This window comes from Andrographis paniculata, unplaced genomic scaffold, assembly GCF_009805555.1.
Source record: "Andrographis paniculata isolate CXL003 unplaced genomic scaffold, ASM980555v1 Contig62END, whole genome shotgun sequence".
Lineage (NCBI taxonomy): Eukaryota > Viridiplantae > Streptophyta > Magnoliopsida > Lamiales > Acanthaceae > Andrographis > Andrographis paniculata.
In genome coordinates, this window is record NW_026137598.1 from 795,728 (window position 1) to 818,293 (window position 22,566).

General features: G+C 35.6%; 2 protein-coding genes and 1 non-coding gene across 4 annotated transcripts; 2 read left to right on the forward strand and 1 right to left on the reverse strand.

Annotated features, from left to right (window-relative positions):
- The first annotated feature begins 5,524 nt into the window (after nucleotides 1-5,524).
- LOC127261171 (E3 ubiquitin-protein ligase At1g63170-like) lies at nucleotides 5,525-9,501 on the forward strand. 2 transcript variants are annotated; one of them, XM_051289401.1, is made up of 5 exons: nucleotides 5,525-6,158; nucleotides 6,647-6,766; nucleotides 6,860-6,992; nucleotides 7,810-7,971; nucleotides 8,925-9,501. In XM_051289401.1, exons 1-5 carry the CDS (start codon nucleotides 5,563-5,565, stop codon nucleotides 9,102-9,104), a joined length of 1,191 nt encoding a protein of 396 aa, XP_051145358.1. In that variant the 5' UTR covers nucleotides 5,525-5,562; the 3' UTR covers nucleotides 9,105-9,501. The 2 variants fall into 2 exon arrangements, with proteins under 2 accessions (XP_051145358.1, XP_051145357.1); XM_051289400.1 differs by having other exon boundaries at nucleotides 5,527-6,158; nucleotides 7,807-7,971.
- Nucleotides 9,502-11,743: 2,242 nt separating this feature from the next.
- Nucleotides 11,744-12,643, forward strand: LOC127261224 (uncharacterized). Its single transcript, XM_051289471.1, has 2 exons — nucleotides 11,744-12,016; nucleotides 12,077-12,643. Exons 1-2 carry the CDS (start codon nucleotides 11,744-11,746, stop codon nucleotides 12,641-12,643), a joined length of 840 nt encoding a protein of 279 aa, XP_051145428.1.
- A 4,512-nt stretch (nucleotides 12,644-17,155) lies between these two features.
- Nucleotides 17,156-17,226, reverse strand: TRNAG-GCC (transfer RNA glycine (anticodon GCC)). The gene has a single exon. It is a non-coding gene; the product is annotated as a tRNA-Gly (tRNA).
- Between the last annotated feature and the right edge of the window lie 5,340 nt (nucleotides 17,227-22,566).

Here is a 22,566-nt window from a genome sequence, read left to right on the forward strand (position 1 = left end):
GCTTTATCCAAAGAAATGAACCTTGATTCTCAATATATATAATATACTATATTTTATCATCTCACAAAAAATAAGCATTCAATATAAAATATTATTATTTATATTACTTATACAATTTTTTATACTTTACATAAGAAATAAACTTCAAACCAAAACAGTAAACAAAGAAACCCTTTATGTTTTCTTCCTCAACAAAATGAGCCTTATATCCTTAAAACAGTAAACAAAGAAACCCTTCATGTTTTCTTCCTCAACAAAACGAGCCTTATATCCTTATTTGGACTAACTATATTCATTGGTCTCCAATGAATTTGAGCTTCTTCTCTTTAGGCTTTTCTAGAGCTCATTCTTTTATGGATTCTAACAATACTATTTTGGTTTTTACTTTTCTTAAATTTATATTAAAATATACTCTCTCCGTGCTAAACAATGTGCAGTATTTGCTTTAGACATGAGTTTTTAAGTGGATAGTAGTATTAAGTAGAATAATTTAGAAATTAGGTGATGTGGTTGAATGAGAAGTGTATATTTATTATTATTTTTTTTTTGATTTGGGTGATGTGATAGGATAAAGTGTGGGTAGAGATTAAGTATAATTAATTATTTTATATTTTAAAAATATTGCACAATATTTGAAACAGAGGGAGTAATTAATTTTTCTATTTCCGTGCCTAATGAAAATAAAATAAAAATTCCAAACAGTGGAAATATTATTTATATACTTTATTTATATATATTTTTAGTTTGGTTTGTATATATTTCTTTAAAAATATGTAATGTCCCGATTTCGGAGTGTATAAAATAATATTATTGTATCAAATAAATATTTTTATAATATTTTGGGATCAATAAATTAATATTTTGGAATAAATAATATTATTGTATCAAATAAATATTTTATTCCTATTCTATTTATTGATTATGATTAAAAAACTGCTAAACGGATAAATATTGATAAAGATGGTAAGGATAATAATAATATATAATAACATTAATAATAAAATAATATAATTATATATATATATATACTTAATTAGACGAGAACAAACCCACCAGGTGAAGGAAACGCCAGGAACGTCCACGGAGGAGAAAAGTAGAAGAAGAAGAAAAAAATAATAATAATAATTTAGCCATCCGATTTCAATTTCGATTTTGGTATTCTATTTCTTGTTTAACGTAGAGTTTAATTATGGATTTTAATATGAATTTAGATATTGAGGATATTAAATTAAAAATTCTTCAAAAATTTATAACCGGCTATTTGGTTATTTAATCGATTAATTTTTTTAGTTAATAGCCTATTCGTAGTCCTAGTGTTATATTATGAGAATTTTGTATCGATCTGAGCCGAATTGAAAATGGCAGTCTATTGCACCTGCCTGTTTATTCATGTATTTAAATATTTTTATTTAATAATCAGACGATATAAATATTATGAGGTATAAGAGTTTTATAGCTAGAATATCCTATTCTACTAAATATAAAAGTTTGAAACCCAAAGAGTTAATTATAGAAATTAGTTTTTGAATAAACAGGTAGCTCCTAAGAATAAACATATAACTCATCTGATTTGAGTAAATAATGAGCCAGGTGTACGTTGGAGGAGATTTGGGTGAGATTGCAAAAGCTAGAGAGTGTCGATAAGAGGTAAGCAGTAAGAAATTAAATCTAATTTTAAGAAATTAAATCTAATTTTAAGAAATTAGGTATGCATGTTGCATGCGATTCTGATTAATATGTTAATGTGATATTATGTGAATCATTTTGTCAGTGCATGTATATATTTATATATATGTGTGTGCGTATGCATGTGGGAGACTTCACGGTTTATAATATTTGATATAGTATTTGATCGCGTTGGTGAATTTATGAAAAGGAGGATAGGTGAGCTGTCTCACCAGCCCTTTTCGGTAAATTCACTTATTTGGCATATTGCACACATATTGCACGGTTTATCGGATATGTTTTATGGATCTATCGTTTAGTCGCCGTATGCGATAGTGCTAGGCGAGGGCATCATCTGGGGTTAGGATAATCGACCCCGATGCACCGTAACACTTTGGTGATAGTAGACGATAGTAGTCGGACAACTGGGTGACTTAGTCGCAGGGTCATTCAGGGATTAGACCCACTGTAGTTAAGACGTATTTGGTCTAATCATTCGTGTTAGGTGTTATTCCACTCATTGGGCTGGTCACTGGTGAGGTCTACTAATAGTTTAGGATCATATGCCAAACTCCAAACATGATCCCTTTAGGGCGCGCGAGGAGGAGTAAAGTTTCTGGGTTTCCCTTGGGTGATTCCAGCTTGCACGGATTCTACTACATTACATAGGATATGGCTAGTCAGTTGGGGTCCTATCTTCGCTATCATAGACTATGGGGCGTCTTGTGGTTAATGGCGACAATGTTCGACTATCCATATATTGATTGTGAGAGTCGTATGGTGGGTATATGGAAGTGACCGGATGACCGTTATATCATTATGGGTTTATCTGGTCCTTCCTTGAGCCGAGGATTTTCCGACTATTTGTTGATGATGGCCTAGTGAGCTTGCTATTATGGGGCCGAGGTTATTCCGGCTGCTCACTTAGACAGATGCAGTGAGCCTATTATTATGGAGCCGAGGTTATTCCGACTGCTCACTTCGGCGGATGTATATATATATATGTGTGCATGTGCATTGTTGTCGAGTTTGATATCTTTGTTGAATCATTTCACTATTGGCATGACATGACACATATTTTATGATTGACGGAAATTAGACTTTATTTTAAAAGGTATGACATGACATATTTCACGTTAGTCCTTAAAATGGTTTTAATTCTAGACTGCTTTTAAGAAAAATATTTGGTTCAGGTATGCATGGCACCTCCGGGACATGGGACGTCTCGGGATATAGAAACACGGGCTGAGTGAGTGAAACATTTTATTGTATTATATGTAAATTTTTAACCGGAAGAACCTCTTGTTTAGGAATGTGTTCTGTAAATATTTATAAATCAGATTTTTTTATATAATAATTTGCTTTTATGGTTAATTTTAGTCTTAACACTATATTGTGGGGCCCGAAGTAGGAGGTGACGACGGTAGCATTTCTATTTCCAGTATGAGCCAACTGGGAATGTTACAAAACAATTTATAAATCTTAAATATATTTAATAATTTAATTAAATCTAATGACTTGATTTATTATTAATAAAAATGAATTTTATTATAAAAATTAATAAAATTAAATTTAAAATTTAAGTACATATGGAATATATATATATAATATGCTGTACATCGCCTATAATATCGTTATATACCTTTATAGTATTAAACTGAAATATATGTCAAATATTCGATATGTATTGTAATACTAATATGCATAGAATGTCGGTAACCTATGACTCTTTTTTTGATAGGATTCACATCATTTTCAGTTTCCGGCAAAGGTGACAACACTGAGGCACCTCTCCCGCGGATTAAAATAAAACTAGGGTCAGGCTTTGCGAAGTTCGCAGAAAGATATCAGTATTAAGATGTATACTGATATACCAAATAAAATAAAATACTTAATACTTAGGGTGAGTTTGATTTGGACTGCATACCCCTTATTACACTATTACATACGATTTTCCCATTTTCCTCCAAAAACCAATATTATTTTATTCATTTTATTTCCCAAGGTGTGCGCCATCACATCAGTCACCCAATTTTTTCTTTTCTTTTTTAATATGTGAAAAATACAGTGATTGTTTGTCAAATAATTTTGTTTTTAAATTTTTTTTATTTAAAAAATAAAAATTTGTGTCATTAATATAAAAATAATATTTTATAGTATTAAATATTGATTTTTATAAAATATATATATTGAGAATCGTGTCGAAACAAATGTAAGAAAAACAAAGTCGAAAATTATTCCAAACCTTTTTTGTTTTTAATTAACAAAAGTTTTTAAAAAAAAGTTAGATTACACAACAAACATATTAAAACAAATTATATACTCCCTCCATCTCATGTTTATATATCTATTTGCTTTTTGTTTTTTGCACGGAGTTTTAAAAATATTAGTATTATATTGAGATAAAATATAAATAAAGATAAAATGACTAAATTAACCCTATGATAAAAATATAATGATATTTGTATAATATATTGTAAATTGGAACGGTAGTTCTAATGTTAGGTAAATAATATAATTACTAAAAAAAAAAAAAATAGATACCTTGTTATGAGACGGACCAAAATGAAAAAATAAATATATTGTTAAAGAACGGAGGAATTATCATTATTCATATATATTATGGATTTTGTTTGTTTCTATAATTAAATAATATTTTTAAAAGTATATATCATCCGTCTAAATTATATTATACTATTTTATAATTTTGATAGATAGAATCTAAATGTATATATATGATTTTATTATGATAAAATTATATTTATATTTATATTTATATTTATATTTATATCAAATATCTTATATTTTTATATAAAAATTATAAATATATATTTCATTTACTATTAATTTTTATATAAAAGATTTAGTACATAATTTATAAAATATTAATTTTTTTTTTACCTAATAAGGAAAAGAAGACAATATATATTAAGGGCTCTACAATTAGATTTTAAATTAGGTAATCTAATTGAAAATATATTTACTAAAGTTATGTATAATTTTATTTTTTTTTTATAAAAATGAAATTAAAAATATAATTAAATTTAAACAATTTTTACTCTATAAATTATTTACAATTTTATAGATTATATTTAAAAATATTAAATCATCTACTTATATAATTAAATTTTTATTTATAAAATTTAATATGTTCAATTATATATTTTAAAATCGTACTATAGATTTTCAATTAGTTTGATATTTAAATTAATATGGATTCATTCATGTAAATTTAAATATAACATATAAATTAATAATAATATAAAATTATATTTAAATTTTATATAAATTAATTATGTTTCTCTTTATTTTATTTTATTCATTTAATTGTTATTAGTATTATGGATAAAATAGTAAGTTGGATTGTAAAATTGTTTTTATTTTTTTTCATAAGCACTTCTTAAATATATATATATATATATATTTTTTAAAAAATACTTTAAAGCTTAGAAGAAAAGTCAATATAAATAGAAATAAATATTTTTTTTAAAAAGAAAATCAAAATCAAAAGCATAATACTTAGTTATATTTAAAAAATACTTACATTAAATATATAACTTTTTATTATTTTAAAAATGTAAAAACTTGGAAAACCTCTTTGTAAACTCCATCCACTCTGTAATTAAATGGAGCCCAAAAATTTCTCGTGATTACAGACGTCAATAAGCTGCTAATGCTTTCTTGGTGAAGAAACAACGATAGTACAATACAATACAATACAATACACGTATACAACGCACTGATCAGTGATCATTCCCCGACGCAGCTGAACTTCAATCCTGGCCGTTGGATCAATCACACGTGAATCGACGGCTATGACTAGTACTTATTTAAGGATTTCCAATCCAAACCGGAATAAATATAAAAGCACTGTGCATCAAATCAATCAATCGTCAGATGGAATTCAATCCAACGGCGGAAACGACGATGTTCTCCAACACCACCACTACCTCATCGGCGGCGGCGGCCGTCGACCCCACGCCCCTGCTCGGAGACCAGATCTCCCGCGTACGCCGCCCGCCTTTCCTCCGTCGCCCTCCCAGCCTACGCGGCGCGGCTCAGTTCCTCCGCCGCGCCAGCAGCCGGAGCCGCCCGATGCGGGAGCCGTCCGTGCGCGTGCGCGAGGCGGCGGCCGAGGAAATCGAGGAGCGCCAGAGCGATTGGGCTTACTCGAAGCCGATAGTGATACTGGACATCGTTTGGAACATAGCCTTCGTGATTGTCTCGATTTCCGTGCTTGTTATGAGCCAGAACGAAACGCCATCGATGCCGCTGAGACTCTGGATAATCGGTTATGCTCTTCAGTGCGTCCTGCACGTGGTGTGCGTCGGAACCGAGTATAAGAAGAGGTATTTGCAGCAAGGTCGGGAGAGTGGAGGCGAGAGAGGTCAGTTTAGGTATAGTCGGAATTATTCCAATTCGAGCTCCGGAGATGATGATATAGAATCCGGTAACTATTTCTCCGATCACCGCCGGAGTGATGAGGAAACTAGGTACATTTATTTAGTGGAATTCTTTGAGGGGTTTTGATGGTTAATTAGTTTCATTACTGTGGCTTGAGAATTAAATCAACTGATCATCGAAAGGAACTATATTCGAGTTTGAAATGGACTTGAAGTGAATGTAACATAACTATGGGTAGGGTTTGAACTTAGAAGTGAAGATATTTTTGTAGGATTTTGTAGTTTCTGAAGGATGTTCTCACTTTGTCTATTAATCTGATATTAGAGGTACAACGAATTTTGGCTAATTCTGCATCATACTGTTGAAGAAATGATCATTTGATTAGGATTCTGCATCTAACAGTAGTAATATTGTTTGTGATCCTGATTTTTAAATAATTTGTTATTTGATTTAGAAAACCTAGGGTGGATGTTGCTTTGATTTTCTTATGTAAAAGTTATGTGAAACAGCAGTTGCCGATAAGGCCGTGGTTCACTAGGGTTTGTGATAATCATAGCTTTAACTTCAATGATTGCAGTGTTGTTAAACCCCTGGAGTCTGCGAATACTATGTTCTCATTCATTTGGTGGATAATTGGATTCTATTGGGTATCTGCCGGTGGTCAGAGCTTGACAACTGATTCGCCTCAGCTTTACTGGTCCGTTTAGATATTTAATGTTGGGGTAATGTTTCAATTTCTACGCGCCACGTGTTTCAATATATTCCTACCAACGATGAATTCTGTTTGCAGGCTCTGCATTACATTTTTGGCATTTGATGTGTTCTTTGTTGTCATTTGTGTTGCTGTGGCTTGTGTCATTGGCCTTGCTGTTTGCTGCTGTCTACCATGCATTATTGCACTCTTATATGCAGTGGCGGACCAGGTTTGAATATGTTTGTTAAAGTCTTTGCTTCTATTAACAAAACTTTCTGCGCTGAAGCTATGTGCCAATTCTTCTTTTGAATAAGCATCGGACCAAAATTTTATGGATTGGTAGTTGTGTTCGCACAGTGGGTTCTATGATTGTTTCATATTGCCTTGGAGACAGTGTTGCTGTTGTTTGAGTTGTTTCGAACACAATGAACTGCTGATTTTGCGAGCAGTGCCTATGTTATGAATGATTTCATCGGAAACAAGTATAATGGGGAATAATAAGATGCCAAAAGTTAGTATGATCAACAAACAGTATCATAGCAGATTATTAGATAATCCTAATTATTTCATTTTACTTGAACTTTCATTAAATTTAAGTAAGATCACATTCAATATAAAAATTCAACTATCTCAATAACGAAAGGAGTACGGGAAAGTTGATCAACATATCACTATTAGCAGCTGTAAAAGTAGGTTCCTTGAAGAATGATAGGAAGAAAGTAGATTCGACGAATTTTTTAAATATTTTGTGTGATTGAAGTGAAAGTGCCCATATATTCTAGGTAAAGTGATTCTTTGTATGTAAAACTGGCACTATTGGCTAGAACTCAAATTTCAGAGCTTTCTTTTCTTGTTCTTTGAGTGTCTTGTTCATCTTTGAGCTTTGACTAATTGTGTCTGTACTTGTAATGCCTAATGTGCCGAAGTCACTTCCCCGACAGTGACGATAAGTGTGACAATCAAAATGTTAATTTTTATGATGTTCATTATAGAGCTTGTGTATTCATTGTGCTTAGTTTTGTCTCGAATCAAATCACGTTCAGGAGGGTGCTAGCAAGGAAGACATTGAAAAACTACCAAGATACAAATTTCGTAAAATTAGTGAATCCGAGAAGCAAAACAGTGAAATCCAAGGATCGTATGGAGGAGTTATGACTGAATGTGATACTGACTCGCCCACAGATCATGTCATTCCTTCAGAGGATGCGGTATGTCCCATTTGAAATTTACATCTTCCATAGACTATTCAACTTGATTATAGTTTCACTATTTCTAAATATGTTTATTTACCACTTGTTTTCATAGCTTTTCCTGTTTGCTGCCTACTGCTGGTGACTGTTCAACCTTCATTTAGTTATATACTTAATTCTAAGAGTGTTTCGGCATGTTTTGTCGTTAGATTTACCTACTTTCTCAAAAAGCATTACCTTTGTTAGTCTTTTTATTGATATGATGGCAGTTACGGTGCTGATTAAATATAATTAGCACGGCACCGGGCTGATAGTGCTGTAATATATACCTGATAGCTAAGCAATACACATGAAATAAAATCAAAACTACATACTAATAATTAATACATAATGTGTTGCTTGTGTATTTTCATACGCAATTTATAGTATTTTCATGTACCTGTTAGGGCAATCAGCATGGTATTGATAAAATTGATATATTTAAATTTTTATTGATATTTGGAGGTAATTAGTTGTATTTAATTGTAAAATTCATATAAAATTGTTTAAAAAACATTTTGGGTGTTATTTAAACATTTATAGAAAAACAAATCTATTAGGAATACTCCCTCCACCCGTAAAAATAGAGAGTATGGATGACAATAAGTTATAATGTAGTCCAAATTAGAAAATTGTACTTAGCTTATGAAGAAAAAGGTATATAGGTGGAAATGGTTTAAATTTATGCAAATTGATATGATGATTTTTATTATTTATTATTTTGACAATTTTGCTTAATGTCTTCAATACTACATAATATTAGATGATGTAAAATGAGTAGGCACTATTGACTGCCTTTTGGGATCCACATACCATATGTGAGTGTATTAAGTAGAAGCAGTATTTTGTTGATGCATGGTATGTTTGAGAGTTTCCACATATACAAACACTTTCTCCATAGCACTGAGGTTGGATTTCTGAATGAATTGCAGGAATGCTGCATTTGCCTGTGTTCATACGATGATGGTGCCGAACTGCGTGAGCTCCCATGTACCCACCATTTCCACTCGACCTGCATAGACAAGTGGCTATACATAAATGCGACCTGCCCTCTCTGCAAGTTCAATATACTTAAAAACAGCAGCAGCCAATTCGGCAGCGAAGACCCATAGTTCAGCAACTACCATACCGGTCATGTTTTCCCGACTCCCGGCAGCCCCAGGTTTCATCTCAGTGCGACCAAGGCAGTGTACGTATACCTACCTATCATTGCCTCATTACACATAGGTACTACATACGTGGTTATGGCGTGAAATATTTACTTGGTGTTTATACGGGGTGAGGTGTGTATTAGTGAGTGAGTGAGTGTATAGAATGAATGATGAGTGCTGTGTGTTGTTTAACATATATATGTATGATATGTACGGTATAATTAATTATGCATCTATCCATGGCTTTTGTTTGATCAAGTTTTTAAGTTGTCGATCAAATGGTTTTGTAAAAGATTTGTGGGTTTCTTTGTTTGGAGTTTTTATTTAAATTTTGGTTTAAATAGTATTTTGTTTTATATTTTATGAGAGATAATATGTTTTTATTGAACATTACAAACGGTTTCCCTTGGTAGGGTTCGATCTTACTCAAATGTGAGTGTACCGTACCGTGTGTGGGTTAAATAAATAAATTGGTTAATGGAAATTAATGTTGAGTATAAATTTAATGAAAAAGCTACTTAGCTTAGATTTGTTTATAGTCAAATTTATATCTAGTTTGTTGAACGATTGAACACTTTGTCTTGTGTGTGTGTTGGTTCGGTTACCTCTTCTCTGAACATAAAAGATAGAATATAAATTATTGGTCTTTGTTGATGCTTGCGCTCTCGGTTAAGTTTTATTGTCGTTGGGCAAAACAACGTTCTAACCGTTCTAAAAAAAATTGTACGCTCACAAAAGAGGATTATTTTTAAATTTTAGTAAATTTATCAATGATAAATACATTTAATATCTTTAAATTAATTTAATTAAGATTTACTCAAATTTTTTTTTATTTATATTTTTCTTCTCAATTATCAAATATCAAATATTTTTATTTATCTATATGTTATGCATGAAAATTATGATTAGGTTAAAAAGCTCAAGTCAGAGACAGATAGGCCTATAATTGAGCATGTTAGATCGATCAGGGAGTGTTTCGAGAAAATTGGGTGAAATAGACGTATTTATGAGGAAATAGCGGGTCGGAAGGTCCGCAGGTCGGAAAGTCCGTAGGTCGGACGGTCTGCAGGTCGGAAAGTCCTTAGGGCGGATGGTCTACAGGTCGGAAGGTCCGCAAGTCGGAAAGTCCACAGGTCGGAAGGTCTGCAGGTCGGAAGGTCCGCAGGTCGGAAAGTCCACAAGTCGGAAAGTCTGCAGGTCAGAAAGTCCGTAGGTCGGACGGTCCACAGGTCGGAAGGTTCGCAGGTCGGAAAGTCCGTAGGTCGGATGGTCCGAAGGTCGGAAAGTCCACAGGACGGAAAGTCCGCAGGTCGGAAGGTCCGCAGGTCGGAAGGTCCGTAAGTCGGTTGGTCAGTGAGTCGGACGATGTGTAAGTTGGATGGTCTGTAAGTCGGGAGGTTTGCGGCTGGACCAACAAGTCGGATGGTCTGTAAGTCGGGAGGTTTGCGGCTGGACCAAAAGGTCAGGTAGTCTGTAAGTCAGAAAATTTGCGGCTGGACCAATAAGACGGGTGATTTGTAAGCCGGAAGGTTAGCGGTCGGACCAACAAGGCGGAATGATTGCGGTCGGTCCAAAAAGGATGGAAGGTTTGCGTTCGGACCAACAGGGCGGAAGAGCTACGTTCGGGCCAAAAAGGCGGAAGGTCTGCGGTCGGTCCAAAGAATCGGCAGATTCGTGGTTGGATAAGCAGATCGGTTGGTATGGAGGTCGGATTCTGTTGAGAGTGAGTGAGAGTGATAAATTCGGTCGGCTGAGGGCACGTGTTAGTAGGAGAAGGGTTAGCAGACGATTAAAAAAGAGCGTTGTAATTGTTCGGGGGACGGTTTCCAGTACCGTTTCTGAAGAGTATTTAAGGATTAAAATTTGCAACTGACAAGGTATCTTCAATCAACTTCAAACGACGACAAAGTCAGTGATTCGAGGATCATCATTTAAATTTTCAGCATTTTAATTTCCAGTTAATTTTCTGCACCGTACAGTGTTTAGAGATTTCTAATCTCAGATGCTAAATATATCAAGTTCGAAGATAATTTCCTATTTTCGGATTTTACTTTTTGTTTGTTAAAAAAAATACTTCAACAAATTGGCGACCACACTGGGAGAAAGGCAAGATTGTTGATCCTACATCAACAGAGAATTTCATACGACTGAGGTCTGGCCAAATTATCAGAAAAATAAGTATGGCAGACTCACAACCTCAATCATCATCAGCACCGGCGGGAGAAAATGTTTCACCACCCGTCATGCCAAATCCAGGGGAGATTCCCCAACCACCTACCGATTGGTTGGCTTATGTTCAGCAATTGAACAATCAACAAACTTCGGCGATGCAAAATATGTTGCGCGAGCAACAGAACATCATGTTGCGCGAGCAACAAAATCTGATGCAGAACATGTTAGACCAAACTTTATTAAGGGTTACTCTTCAACCCACTCAGACACCACCAGGGATATCACAATCAAGAATGCAAGCAAATTTCGCAGGACCATCATACGTCGACAACACACTTCCAAGCGCCACGACGTTCAACCGAACGAATAGGGGAAAGACTCCTTTAACTTTCCCTAATAATGTGCCTTTGGGACCAAGAGTTGACAATATGCAGCCAAACATTGTCAGGGAGGAGAGGCAGGGAGCACATGTGCAAGATTCCATCTTCATCCCTGATCAACAGCATCCTCGTGTGGATCTTGAAGAGATTGTGCAGGTTTTGAGAGTGCATTTTGGTCTGAATTCTCAGATGGCCAACCGCCCTGCATATCAAAGGCCTTTCCCCGAAAGGATCATCAACGATTATCCACTGCCAAGGAATTATCGACCACTTGATTTCCATGCTTTTTCAGGGGAAGATGGATCTTCCACCATTGAGCATGTGGGTCGCTTTACAGCACAGTTAGGGGAAGTTGGAAATAATCCTTTTTATAAAATGCAGTTATTTGGGTTATCTCTCACTAGAACAGCGTTCTCATGGTTTGTAAGCCTGCCACCTGGGCAAATACAAACTTGGGAAAGGTTGGAGATGGCGTTTCATGCTAGGTTCTTCAATCCTTTACCGACCATCTCTCTTACTGATTTATTGGAATTGAAACAATATCCAGAAGAGTCAGCTTCACAGTTTATTGAAAGAGTACGTTTGATGAAAGGACGTTGTCCTACTATAATCAATGAAAATGAAATGACCAACTTAGTGGTCAGGAACATGCATGGTCGTCTGAGAGAGGCGCTCACTGCCCATGATGTAGAAGATTTGGCAAGCCTTGCTTCTAAGGCTGCACGTTTGGAGTCTCTTTTTAGAGAAAAAGATCAGAATTTCAGGCGTAATAAAGTCCAGCATATGGCAAGTATGGAAACAGAGGCATACGACTTTGATTATGATCAAACGGAAGAGATGGCGGCCAAAATACTGTCAGGGAAGCCTTATGTATGTTCTAAGTTAAAGCCAATACTAGGAACTGAAGGAAAAGAGCAACCGACCTTTGATAATTCAAAAGCCGATTAGATTTTTGATATTTTGCTATCGGATGGTCAAATCCGAATTCCAAAGGGGCAAAGGTTGGCTACTAAGGAAGAAATCAAAGAAATGCCGTATTGTAAGTTGCATAACTCTTTCACACATAATACAAGTCAATGCACTCATTTTCGAAATGAGATCCAAAAGGCTATTAAGGCAGGTTGGCTCAAGTATATTACTTTGGGAGTAGAGCAACAACCGTTTCCAAAAGTAACCACAACAATGGTTAATATACAAGCGAGTTCCAGATCGGAAAAAGGGAATTCATTAAGCAGTGGCCGACCAGAAGAGAAACTCAAGGTCTGCGAAAAAATAGTGGCTGAAAAATGGGATAATCAAGACGGTTCTTTTAACGTGGAATTAAAGGAGCAAGTTTTGGTTTGGGACCACCCGACTAGGACGGGTGCGGTCGGAAGCAAATGGACTCGAAATAAGAAACCTTTACCAATTGATGTGGACCCTCGCTTCCCAGGCATGAATCGTACTCAGATTCGGAATGCCAAGCGCAGATATGCTGCGAGATACAGGGACAAGGGCGCTTCCTCAAGGCAGCCGAATATGCAAGGCGCTGATAATTCTCCGGAAGGAGGTCGGTACTTACGGGTCGCCTCATCAAAGCAATCGAACGACACCCGAGGTGCTGCTAAGTATACTGAAGGAGGTCGGTCCATCAGGGTTGTCTTTGACCAGCCGAATGAGGCAGAAAGAGGTCGGTCCATGCAAAAGAAGTGTAAAGGCTTACCAGATGAAAGAGTTAAAGGTTTCAGGTGTCAACATTGCGAGAAGGTTAACATTAACCCATCACTGGAGGAATTTCGTTTGGAATCTCTGACAATTCAACCTGAAATTGAAACCAAAGGTGAAATTCCAAATACCGTTTCAAGGTCTGTCAAATCTCGATTAGGGCCACGTATCCCCTGCCGACTGACAGAAACTAACTAGGTTGAAGAAGAAGCTTTGTGGGCAAGTCTGGTGGATGAATTTGTAGAAGAGCCAGAATGGGCAAAGATTTCGGATCCTGATTTTAAGTCAGAGGTCCCTCCAATAGTCTTCCCTCCCATTCCAGAAGGCACAGCGTCTCATTTGAAGCCTCTGTACGTTAATGCTCATATTTGTGGGAAACCACTCACAAAGGTTTTCATAGATAATGGGGCCGTCTTCAATGTAATGCCATTAAAAACTCTCAAGAAGTTAGGAAAGGAAATTCACGATCTATCTCCTGTGGATTTTGAGATGACTAGCTTTACAGGGCAGCTGACCAGACCAGAAGGCATGATGGTCGCCTCAATTGAAGTCGGTCCGAAAAAGATTTCCTCTGTTTTCTTTGTGGTGGACGCATACACTATATATTCAATCTTACTTGGACGAGATTGGATTCATGTATCTAAATGTGTGCCATCCACACTGCATCAACAATTAATGTTCTAGGAAGACAATAAGGTCTTCAAAATGGAAGCAAATGACAATCCATTCGGAGCATCAGAACAAGTTGAAGAATCAATTTTTTATTATGGTCATGTACCTTCAATGTCTCAGTTTTTTATGGCTAATGAATACCCCAAGAAGGGTTTTAAATTCATTAGCCAGAATTCAATGTTCTTTTAAAAGAACAGTTGTACTGTATGGCTCTCGAGAAAGCCAAACCTATTTTTATAATATATTTCTTATGGAAGGTGCAGATTTACAAGATTGTAGTTTACTTATTAATCAGTATTATTTAGACCATCTTTTGAAAAAAGTAGAGAAAAATAAAAAGATATATGATGTTCATTTCCAAGAAGATGAGCAATTTCATTGGCCTGATTTATTAGAGAAAACAGAGCCAGCTTTCTCAGCACAAGATCCTTTATTGGATTTCAACTTAGGAACCGACCTGGTTCCAAAAATAATCAGGATGAGTGGTTATTTGTCTGAAGAGCAACAAAAATTGATGCTCGAGGTTATAAAAAACAATATTGATTGTTTAGCTTGGGATTATTCAGAAATGCCTGGTTTGGAACGAAACTTGATAGAGCATCGGTTGCCTATTAAAAAAGATTTCAAGCCTTACAAGCAACCTCCAAGGCGTATGAGTCCTAATTTAATGCCTCAAATCAAAGAAGAAATTCAGAAACTTCTTAAAGTAGGTTTCATTCGGCCTTGCCGTTATGCAGATTGGTTGGCCAACATTGTACCAGTGGTTAAGAAGAATGGGAAGATCAGGACATGCATCGATTTTAGAGATCTTAATATGGCCACTCCTAAAGATGAGTATGTGATGCCTATGGCCGACATGTTAATTGACTCAGCAGCAGGACACAAAATTCTCAGTCTGATGGATGGTTATGCAGAATATAACCAAATCTTTTTTGCAGAAGAAGACATTCACAAGACAACATTTAGATGTCCAGGAGCGTTAGGTATTTATGAGTGGACGGTTATGCCTTTTGGCTCGAAGAATGCTGGGGCGACTTATCAGAGGGCCATGAACTCAATTTTTCATGATCTCATTGGTAAGTCTATGGAGGTGTATATCGATGATGTTATCGTCAAATCTTCTAGTTTCAAAGGGATATTTGAAAGATCTTGAGGATGCTTTCAGTCGGATGAAGAAATACAAATTGAAGATGAATTCGACCAAGTGTGCTTTCGGTATATCAGTTGGGAGTTTCTTAGGTTTTTTGGTTCATGAAAGGAGAATTGAGATTGATGCTAATAAAGCCAAGGCAATCCTTGCCAGCCGACCACCCAAGACGGTTAAGGAAATTCAAAGTCTTTTGGGGAAGGTAAATTATCTCAGGCGGTTCATTTCCAATGCTGCTGGCAATATCAGACCAATCACTAAATTATTAAAGGCAGGAGGAAGCTCCTTTGAGTGGGGACCAGACCAACAGACAACTTTAGAGGCTATAAAGCAAGCATTGGCTCAACCACCTGTGTTGATGCCTCCCAAGGAAGGTCGGCCTCTCAAACTTTATTTGGCAAGTGCCTATGAAGTGGTCAGTTGCTTATTGGCTCAAGATGGTGATGATGGAAAGGAAAGGACAATTTATTATTTAAGCAAGACTCTCACAGGACCAGAATTAAATTATACAATGCCAGAGAAGATGTGTTATTCATTGGTGTTTGCATGCACCAAACTTGAACATTATATGTTACCCAGAAGAGTTGAGGTTATTTCAAAGATTGATCTCATCAAGTTAATTTTGCAAAGACCTACAATGCATGACAGACTTATGAAGTGAGCCATTAAATTAGCGCATTTCGATTTGTATCATTCTCCTTTAAGGGCGGTCAAAGGCCAAGTAATAACAGATTTTTTGGCAGACTTTGCAGGAAACAGATCGGGCGCAGGTGTCTTCTTGGAAGGACCAGACGGCCAAAGGGTCAGTTTGCAGCTGCAATTGGAAGCCATGACCCATAATTTGGCAGAATATGAAGCTTTAATCTTAGGATTGGAGGCTTTGATAACCAGGAAAGTCCAGTCGATTATTATAAAAGGGGATTCTCAATCGGTGATTAACCAGGTAGACAAACAGTATGTTTGCAATTATAAAAAAAAACATACCCGTCACATCCCATCCCCATACATTCATACGTATAATCATAATATATATATAATTATACGTACACTATAATATTTATTGACACTCAACCTTGCCTATATATTTACATTCGGTTCATATATATTATATACACACTCCATCCTAAAAGCATAGTCTTATTATGTTGGGCACACAATTTAAGAAATATTCATATTATATTGGTAGTTGGTAAAAAGTAATGATAAATAACTATTTTACCCTTGTGAGTATATTAGTGTAAAAAGTAGTGACAATTGTGTAATAATAATGAAAAAGTAGGAATAATTTTATAGTGATATATTTAATTATGGAAATGAGACTATTGTCTTGAGACGAACAAAAATGATATACAAGACTATTATATTGGGACGGAAGAGTAATATATATAAAATAGTGACTAATGGTAGAAATAACTAATATTTTTATTGGCTATCTATGTAATAATATTACAATAAATATTTTATTTTTCTAATTTAAAAATTTTGAAACTCAACCAACCCTAAAACACAAATTAACAAATGCACTTATCAAATCGAAATCAACGTAATTCATTGTAATAATAATACAATAATACTCTATTTCAATCAATTTTAAACAAATTAAAAAATATGTGTATATAAATATTATTTCTAGTTAGATTTTATAATTTCATTAATTAAAATATTAAATATCATAACACAGTTGTGTTTGTGTGAGATATTTATTTTGAAAAAGGCATTTAGATTAAAATATTATAATTAAAAACTAAATGTAAATTTTATAATATCATCAATTAAAATATCAAAACACAGCTGTCTGTGCGAGATATTTATTTTAAAAAAGACATTTGAATTAAAAAATAGTTTTATAATATAATATTTATAAATTAAAAATTAAATGTAACACCAATATTTGCAGATGATAGGAAAACGGCGTCGTGTCACGAAGATGATAAAAATGCACCAGCCGGGAATCGAACCCGGGTCTGTACCGTGGCAGGGTACTATTCTACCACTAGACCACTGGTGCACCTTATCCAATTCTGGGGTTACATTTAATTTAACTATGTTTATAAACTAGACATACAATTTTTGTTGTTTTATTTTTATTTTTTTTACTATTAAATCTTCACAATTGTTTACAAAATTATATTATTTATTCTCGTGAAATATCATCTCTAACTATTATTTGGATATAAAATATCATTCCATATATCATCAATTGGTTCAGATATCTTCATAATTTCATTATTCATAATGGTCCTTAAAAATTCACAACCGTCAAATATGATTATTGATGAACCGATGAAATTGCAGGTAAGGGTAAATATGTAATTTAATTCATATAATAAATAAGGCCATTATTCATTTCAACATAAATCAAGAGAATACAAAATAAAGATATATGCTTGTCTTGCTCATCATTTCAATCAATTCATAGCAACAAAAAAAATAGAGAACTACACATTCTTTGCCGACGTTGATTGAAGAAAAGATATAGTGGAGAACTCGAAGTGTGGAACAAGTTGGGACAAAATGATGCGCATTCCGATGAGTTCCAATATGCTGTGGACGAAGATGACGTTCTAGAAAATACGGAATCCAATAAATTTTTTCTCTTTTTCACCTCTCAGGAATGTATCATATTGATAAATTTTTATTACATCATATATTTATCTTCTGAACATTATATTCTAAAACTACATGCATCATATTCATATTAGTCATTCAATATATCAATAGTCGTACACAGAAACTATTGAATCAATACACAAAACAACTGAGGAATTGCGGACATTTAATAATACAACGCAATACCTTAAATTTGATTGAATTATCAAATTCAATCATTGTGCGACTGATACGTGGCGAAAAAAAAGTGGTTTGTTATTTCTTTGGGACAATTTTAAATCTTATTGTTTTTAAAAAAATTATATAAATATTTATTTGAAATTGATAAATTTTGTAACAAAATTTAATCGATTACTCTGGTAAATCATATTTGAAACCGATAAGGTAAGGAACATCATACCTTATCCAATTTTAGAAGTGTTGACTTATAATAATTTACCCTTAAAATTAAGGTCAACATTTTAAAATCATGGAGAGTTGAAACGGTCTCAAAATCAAATTATATCCACTTTTTCCCCATTATTTTAACGCCTAAAAAATGCATAGAATAATTATCTCGTCATATGTTATATATAAAAAAAGAAAGCAAATAATTTAATTGCACAATCTTCGAGCTGAAGCGTTAACATATGACTATATTTCGTAAAAAATAGTATATTACTATGGATAACATATTTTATATATAATGTCATATATCATTTGATTTGTCAGGTTATTATTGGACCAATGCATTTCTTTTAGCCTGACGATGCGTACATGTCATATTGTATATATGCACATAGACGAGGGTTTGATGTGCGAAAGCAAATGCACAAAAGGCGAAAAATTATTCCCATCACGTGCAATATATTTACTATTGTTGCAATAAGGAGGGGTAAAAAAAATGCACTAGAGTTGACCCCAATAATAAATGAAAATGTTCAGAGGATGTTGCCGCTCCATTAGATACATCTGTTATAAGAAAAAGACACAAGATGCATATTGGGTGTGAAGTAAGATTCAAGTTGCAGTTCAATGAAAAAACTCAAAAATACACCGTCACCAAATATGTAGACAAACAAAATCACGAACTGCATCCTCCTGCCTACGTACACATGCTTATTTCCAATAAGACCGTAGACGACGCTCAAATAGTGGTAACTACAATTAATAAAGAAACAAAATTTTTCTTAAGATAGTTGTATGATGTATTGAGAATAATAACTGGCAATAAGAAAATGCTCAGATATCTTAAGTCTGAATTAAACAATCAAATTATAAAAAAGAGGAATGCAAATCTAAAGTGTTTGGTGAGGCCGATGTTATATGAAGCGTCTGTTGGATTTGGATCAAATATGTGTATCGAATATGTTGTTAAAGTCATTATTTTATTAAGTCATATTATTTAAGTGGTCTAATTAATATAATTAATTATTGACTGATAGGTTTGATTGTTATTGAATGAAAGTGCAACTACCAGTATAATATTATTATTTTGGTGACGTGATAAATTAATAATATTAATTAAGAGCATAATTGTAATTAAAATTATGTTTGCCCTATTATAAATAGGCTAGGTTAGGTCCCCGGGATCAGCGTGCCGTAAAAGAGATCTGATTCTCCCTGCAGTTTCTGCTCCTCACCCGTCAAGGACAGAAAGGAAGCCGGCACTTTAATCTTGGAAGACCAAACCTTTTAATCACCCAAGATTCGTATATGGCTTCATCTACAGGTACGCTTCCGCTTTAAGGATCGGACATTTAAATTCAACAATTGGTATCAGAGCATATTGAATTTTAGATGTTTTCTTGAATTAATTGGCATTTAATCGGGATCATATATTGAAAATTTGGCTGTTGCAATTCTTTGCAAAATCTTATGAATTCAATTTGATCGTTTGTTGATTAATCTAAATTCCTTTCACCCGAACCAAATTTTAATCTTCAGCGATGGAAAATATTTTATGTTTGAACACAGAAGATCAGTCTAGCAAATCAGAATGAATCCATGCCTTTTTTTATTGTTTCGTAATTAATATTATTATTATTTATGTAATCAATAGTTGTATTGGGATTCATATGAATGAGTGATTTTTTTTTTAAAATCCGTGTATGAGTTGAAGGTTTTGAAATCTTGATTAGACAACTCGTTTATTTATTTATTTTTATTTTTTGGAATAAAATATATTGAATGCATGTTGTTGATGTATTTTTTCAACAAACAAAAAATAAAATTCAAAGATATGGAAATATCCTTAAATTTGATTAATTAGTGTATGAGATTAGGAATCTCTAAACACTGTACGGTACAGAAAATAAACTGGAAAGTAAAATACTGGAAATTTAAAGTGGTGATCCCCGAATCTCTTGACTTTGATGTCGTTTGTAGATGATTGAAGATGATTTTCCAGTTGCAAATTTTTATCCTTAAATACTCTTCAGAAACGGTACTGGAAACCGTCGCCTGAACGGTTACAATGCCTCTTTTTCAACCGCCTGCTAACCCTTCTCCTGCTGACACGTGCCTTCAACCGACCAAAGTACCATTCTCGCTCACTCGCAACAATATCCGACTCTCTGGACCGACCGCACACCTTCCGCCCTTTTGGTCCGACCGAAAATCTTCCGCCTTGTTGGTCCGACTACAAACCTCCCGACTTGCAGACCACCCGACTTGTTTGGTCCAGCCGCAAACCTCCCGACTTACAGACCATCCGACTTGTTGGTCCAACCGCATACCTCCCGACTGACAGACCATCCGACTTGTTTGGTCCAGCCGCAAACCTCCCAACTTATAGACCATCCGACTTGTTTGGTCCAGCTGCAAACCTCCCGACTTATAGACCAACCGACCCGCAGACTTTCGACCTACGGACCACCCGACCTGCGAACCTTCCGACTTGCGGACCATCCGACCTGCGGACCACCCGACCTGCGGACCTTCCAACCTGCAGACCATCCGACCTGCAGACCTTCCGACCTGCGGACCTTCCGTTTTGCGGACTTTCCGACCTGCGGATCTTTCGACCTGCGAACCCTTCTGTCCTGCGGACCTTCCGTCTTGCGGACTTTCCCACCTGTGGACCTTCCGACCTGCGGACCTTCCGTCTTGCGGACTTTCCGACCTGCGGACCTTAGAAATATGTCTATTTCACCCAATTTTCTCACAGTACCCCTTGATCAATCCAACCAACCCAATCTTTGGCCCATGTTCTCCTTGTAACTTCGGCTTTTTGACCTAATCATAATTTTTATACGTAACAACTTGCCCGCCGGCAAGGGATTTTCAAACGCCATTTCTCAATCGCCGTTTGGAAGTTCATAAATCACAACCCTACTGAGAAATCGCCTCTGCAACTGCATCAGTTACTGCAACATACCTGATTCCACTAAACTCTCCCTTCTTCAATACTAACCTTTGTGAATCACAATCTATACAACTCTAAACCATGGCGAATCGATACATCCCTGCACTTCCCTTCAACAGATCAATCCTTGACACCACTCTTGTGTCGACGAAAACACGCACTCCAACTGTTCGTCCATATTGCACAACTGTTGAAGACTCCAACCGAATGAGAGAGGTCTTGGAAGCCCGAAACCTACTAGCTGTCAACAACCATGACTACAATGTGGTCCGCTTCCATGACAACATCAAAACTCATTTGACGGACCCCAAGGATCCATACCGCGCCTGGTACCAAAGAGTAGCAGAGCATTTCTAGGATCAATGGAAAAGTCAACAGATCGATCAAGCCATACATCTGTCTACTCTCCCATGTCATCTACATGAGAAAGTCCTTCTAGCAATGACGGTGTTTTGGCACCCTGAGATTTGCACCTTCCTTCTTCCAACAGCCCCTATTGGCCCCACACTCATGGACGTGGCCATGATCGCTCATCTACCCATTGTGGGAGAAGACCCTGTAATGGGTGCCTTAGATGGGCAAGAGCCCAATGCAGACCATTTGGGCTGGTCTCTGACGGACATGAAGGAATGGGGCTGGACTAAATTTCTAATCGACCAACAAGGAGCAGACGGGACCCCTGTAACCGACCGAGAACACACAGCCTTCCTGCTCTTTTGGCTCTGTAAGTATATTGTAGTTTCCCCTTCGAAATGTGTCCTCCCTTCTCACCTTGATCTTGCTATACACATAGGTTCGGGTCATTTCTTTTCATTAGGCACCCTTTCTCTTGTCAATCTTTTTGAAGGGCTATCCAGGGTTAGTACCCGTATTACAGAAAAAGATGGTAAAAAATTAGACACTGCTGCATCAGGCCCCTTTTGGTTTTTAGAACTTTGGTTCCGTCTCTATTTTCCGATACTTTCCAATTCGGTCATCCTCCCATTGCCCCCACACTTGAGAAGTCTCTAGGAGTAGCCCTTAACCGACTTTGCTTAGGTCGTAATAACCTCCAAGCGTCTGATCCGATCATAACTGCCATTCTTACTGATAATCGAAATGATACCCATTTCTACATACATAAAAGGTAATTGGTTATGCATCCGGCCTGTTTTGACCATTCCCTGTTCCGTCACCTTTGTCTGGACCAGACCCACTTCCACATCCGACTTACTCTTTCTCCTGGGATGTTGCTCTTCAGCCCAGGTCTTTATTTGCTAGTAAGAAAATTGATAAAAAGGGTCCCAAAGTTTTTTTATACATTCAGCTACCAGCCTCAATTCTTGGCCCGTCAATTCGGATGCCAATAAGCCTTACCTGGTCCCATTGCTCATCCACATTTAATAATCAAAG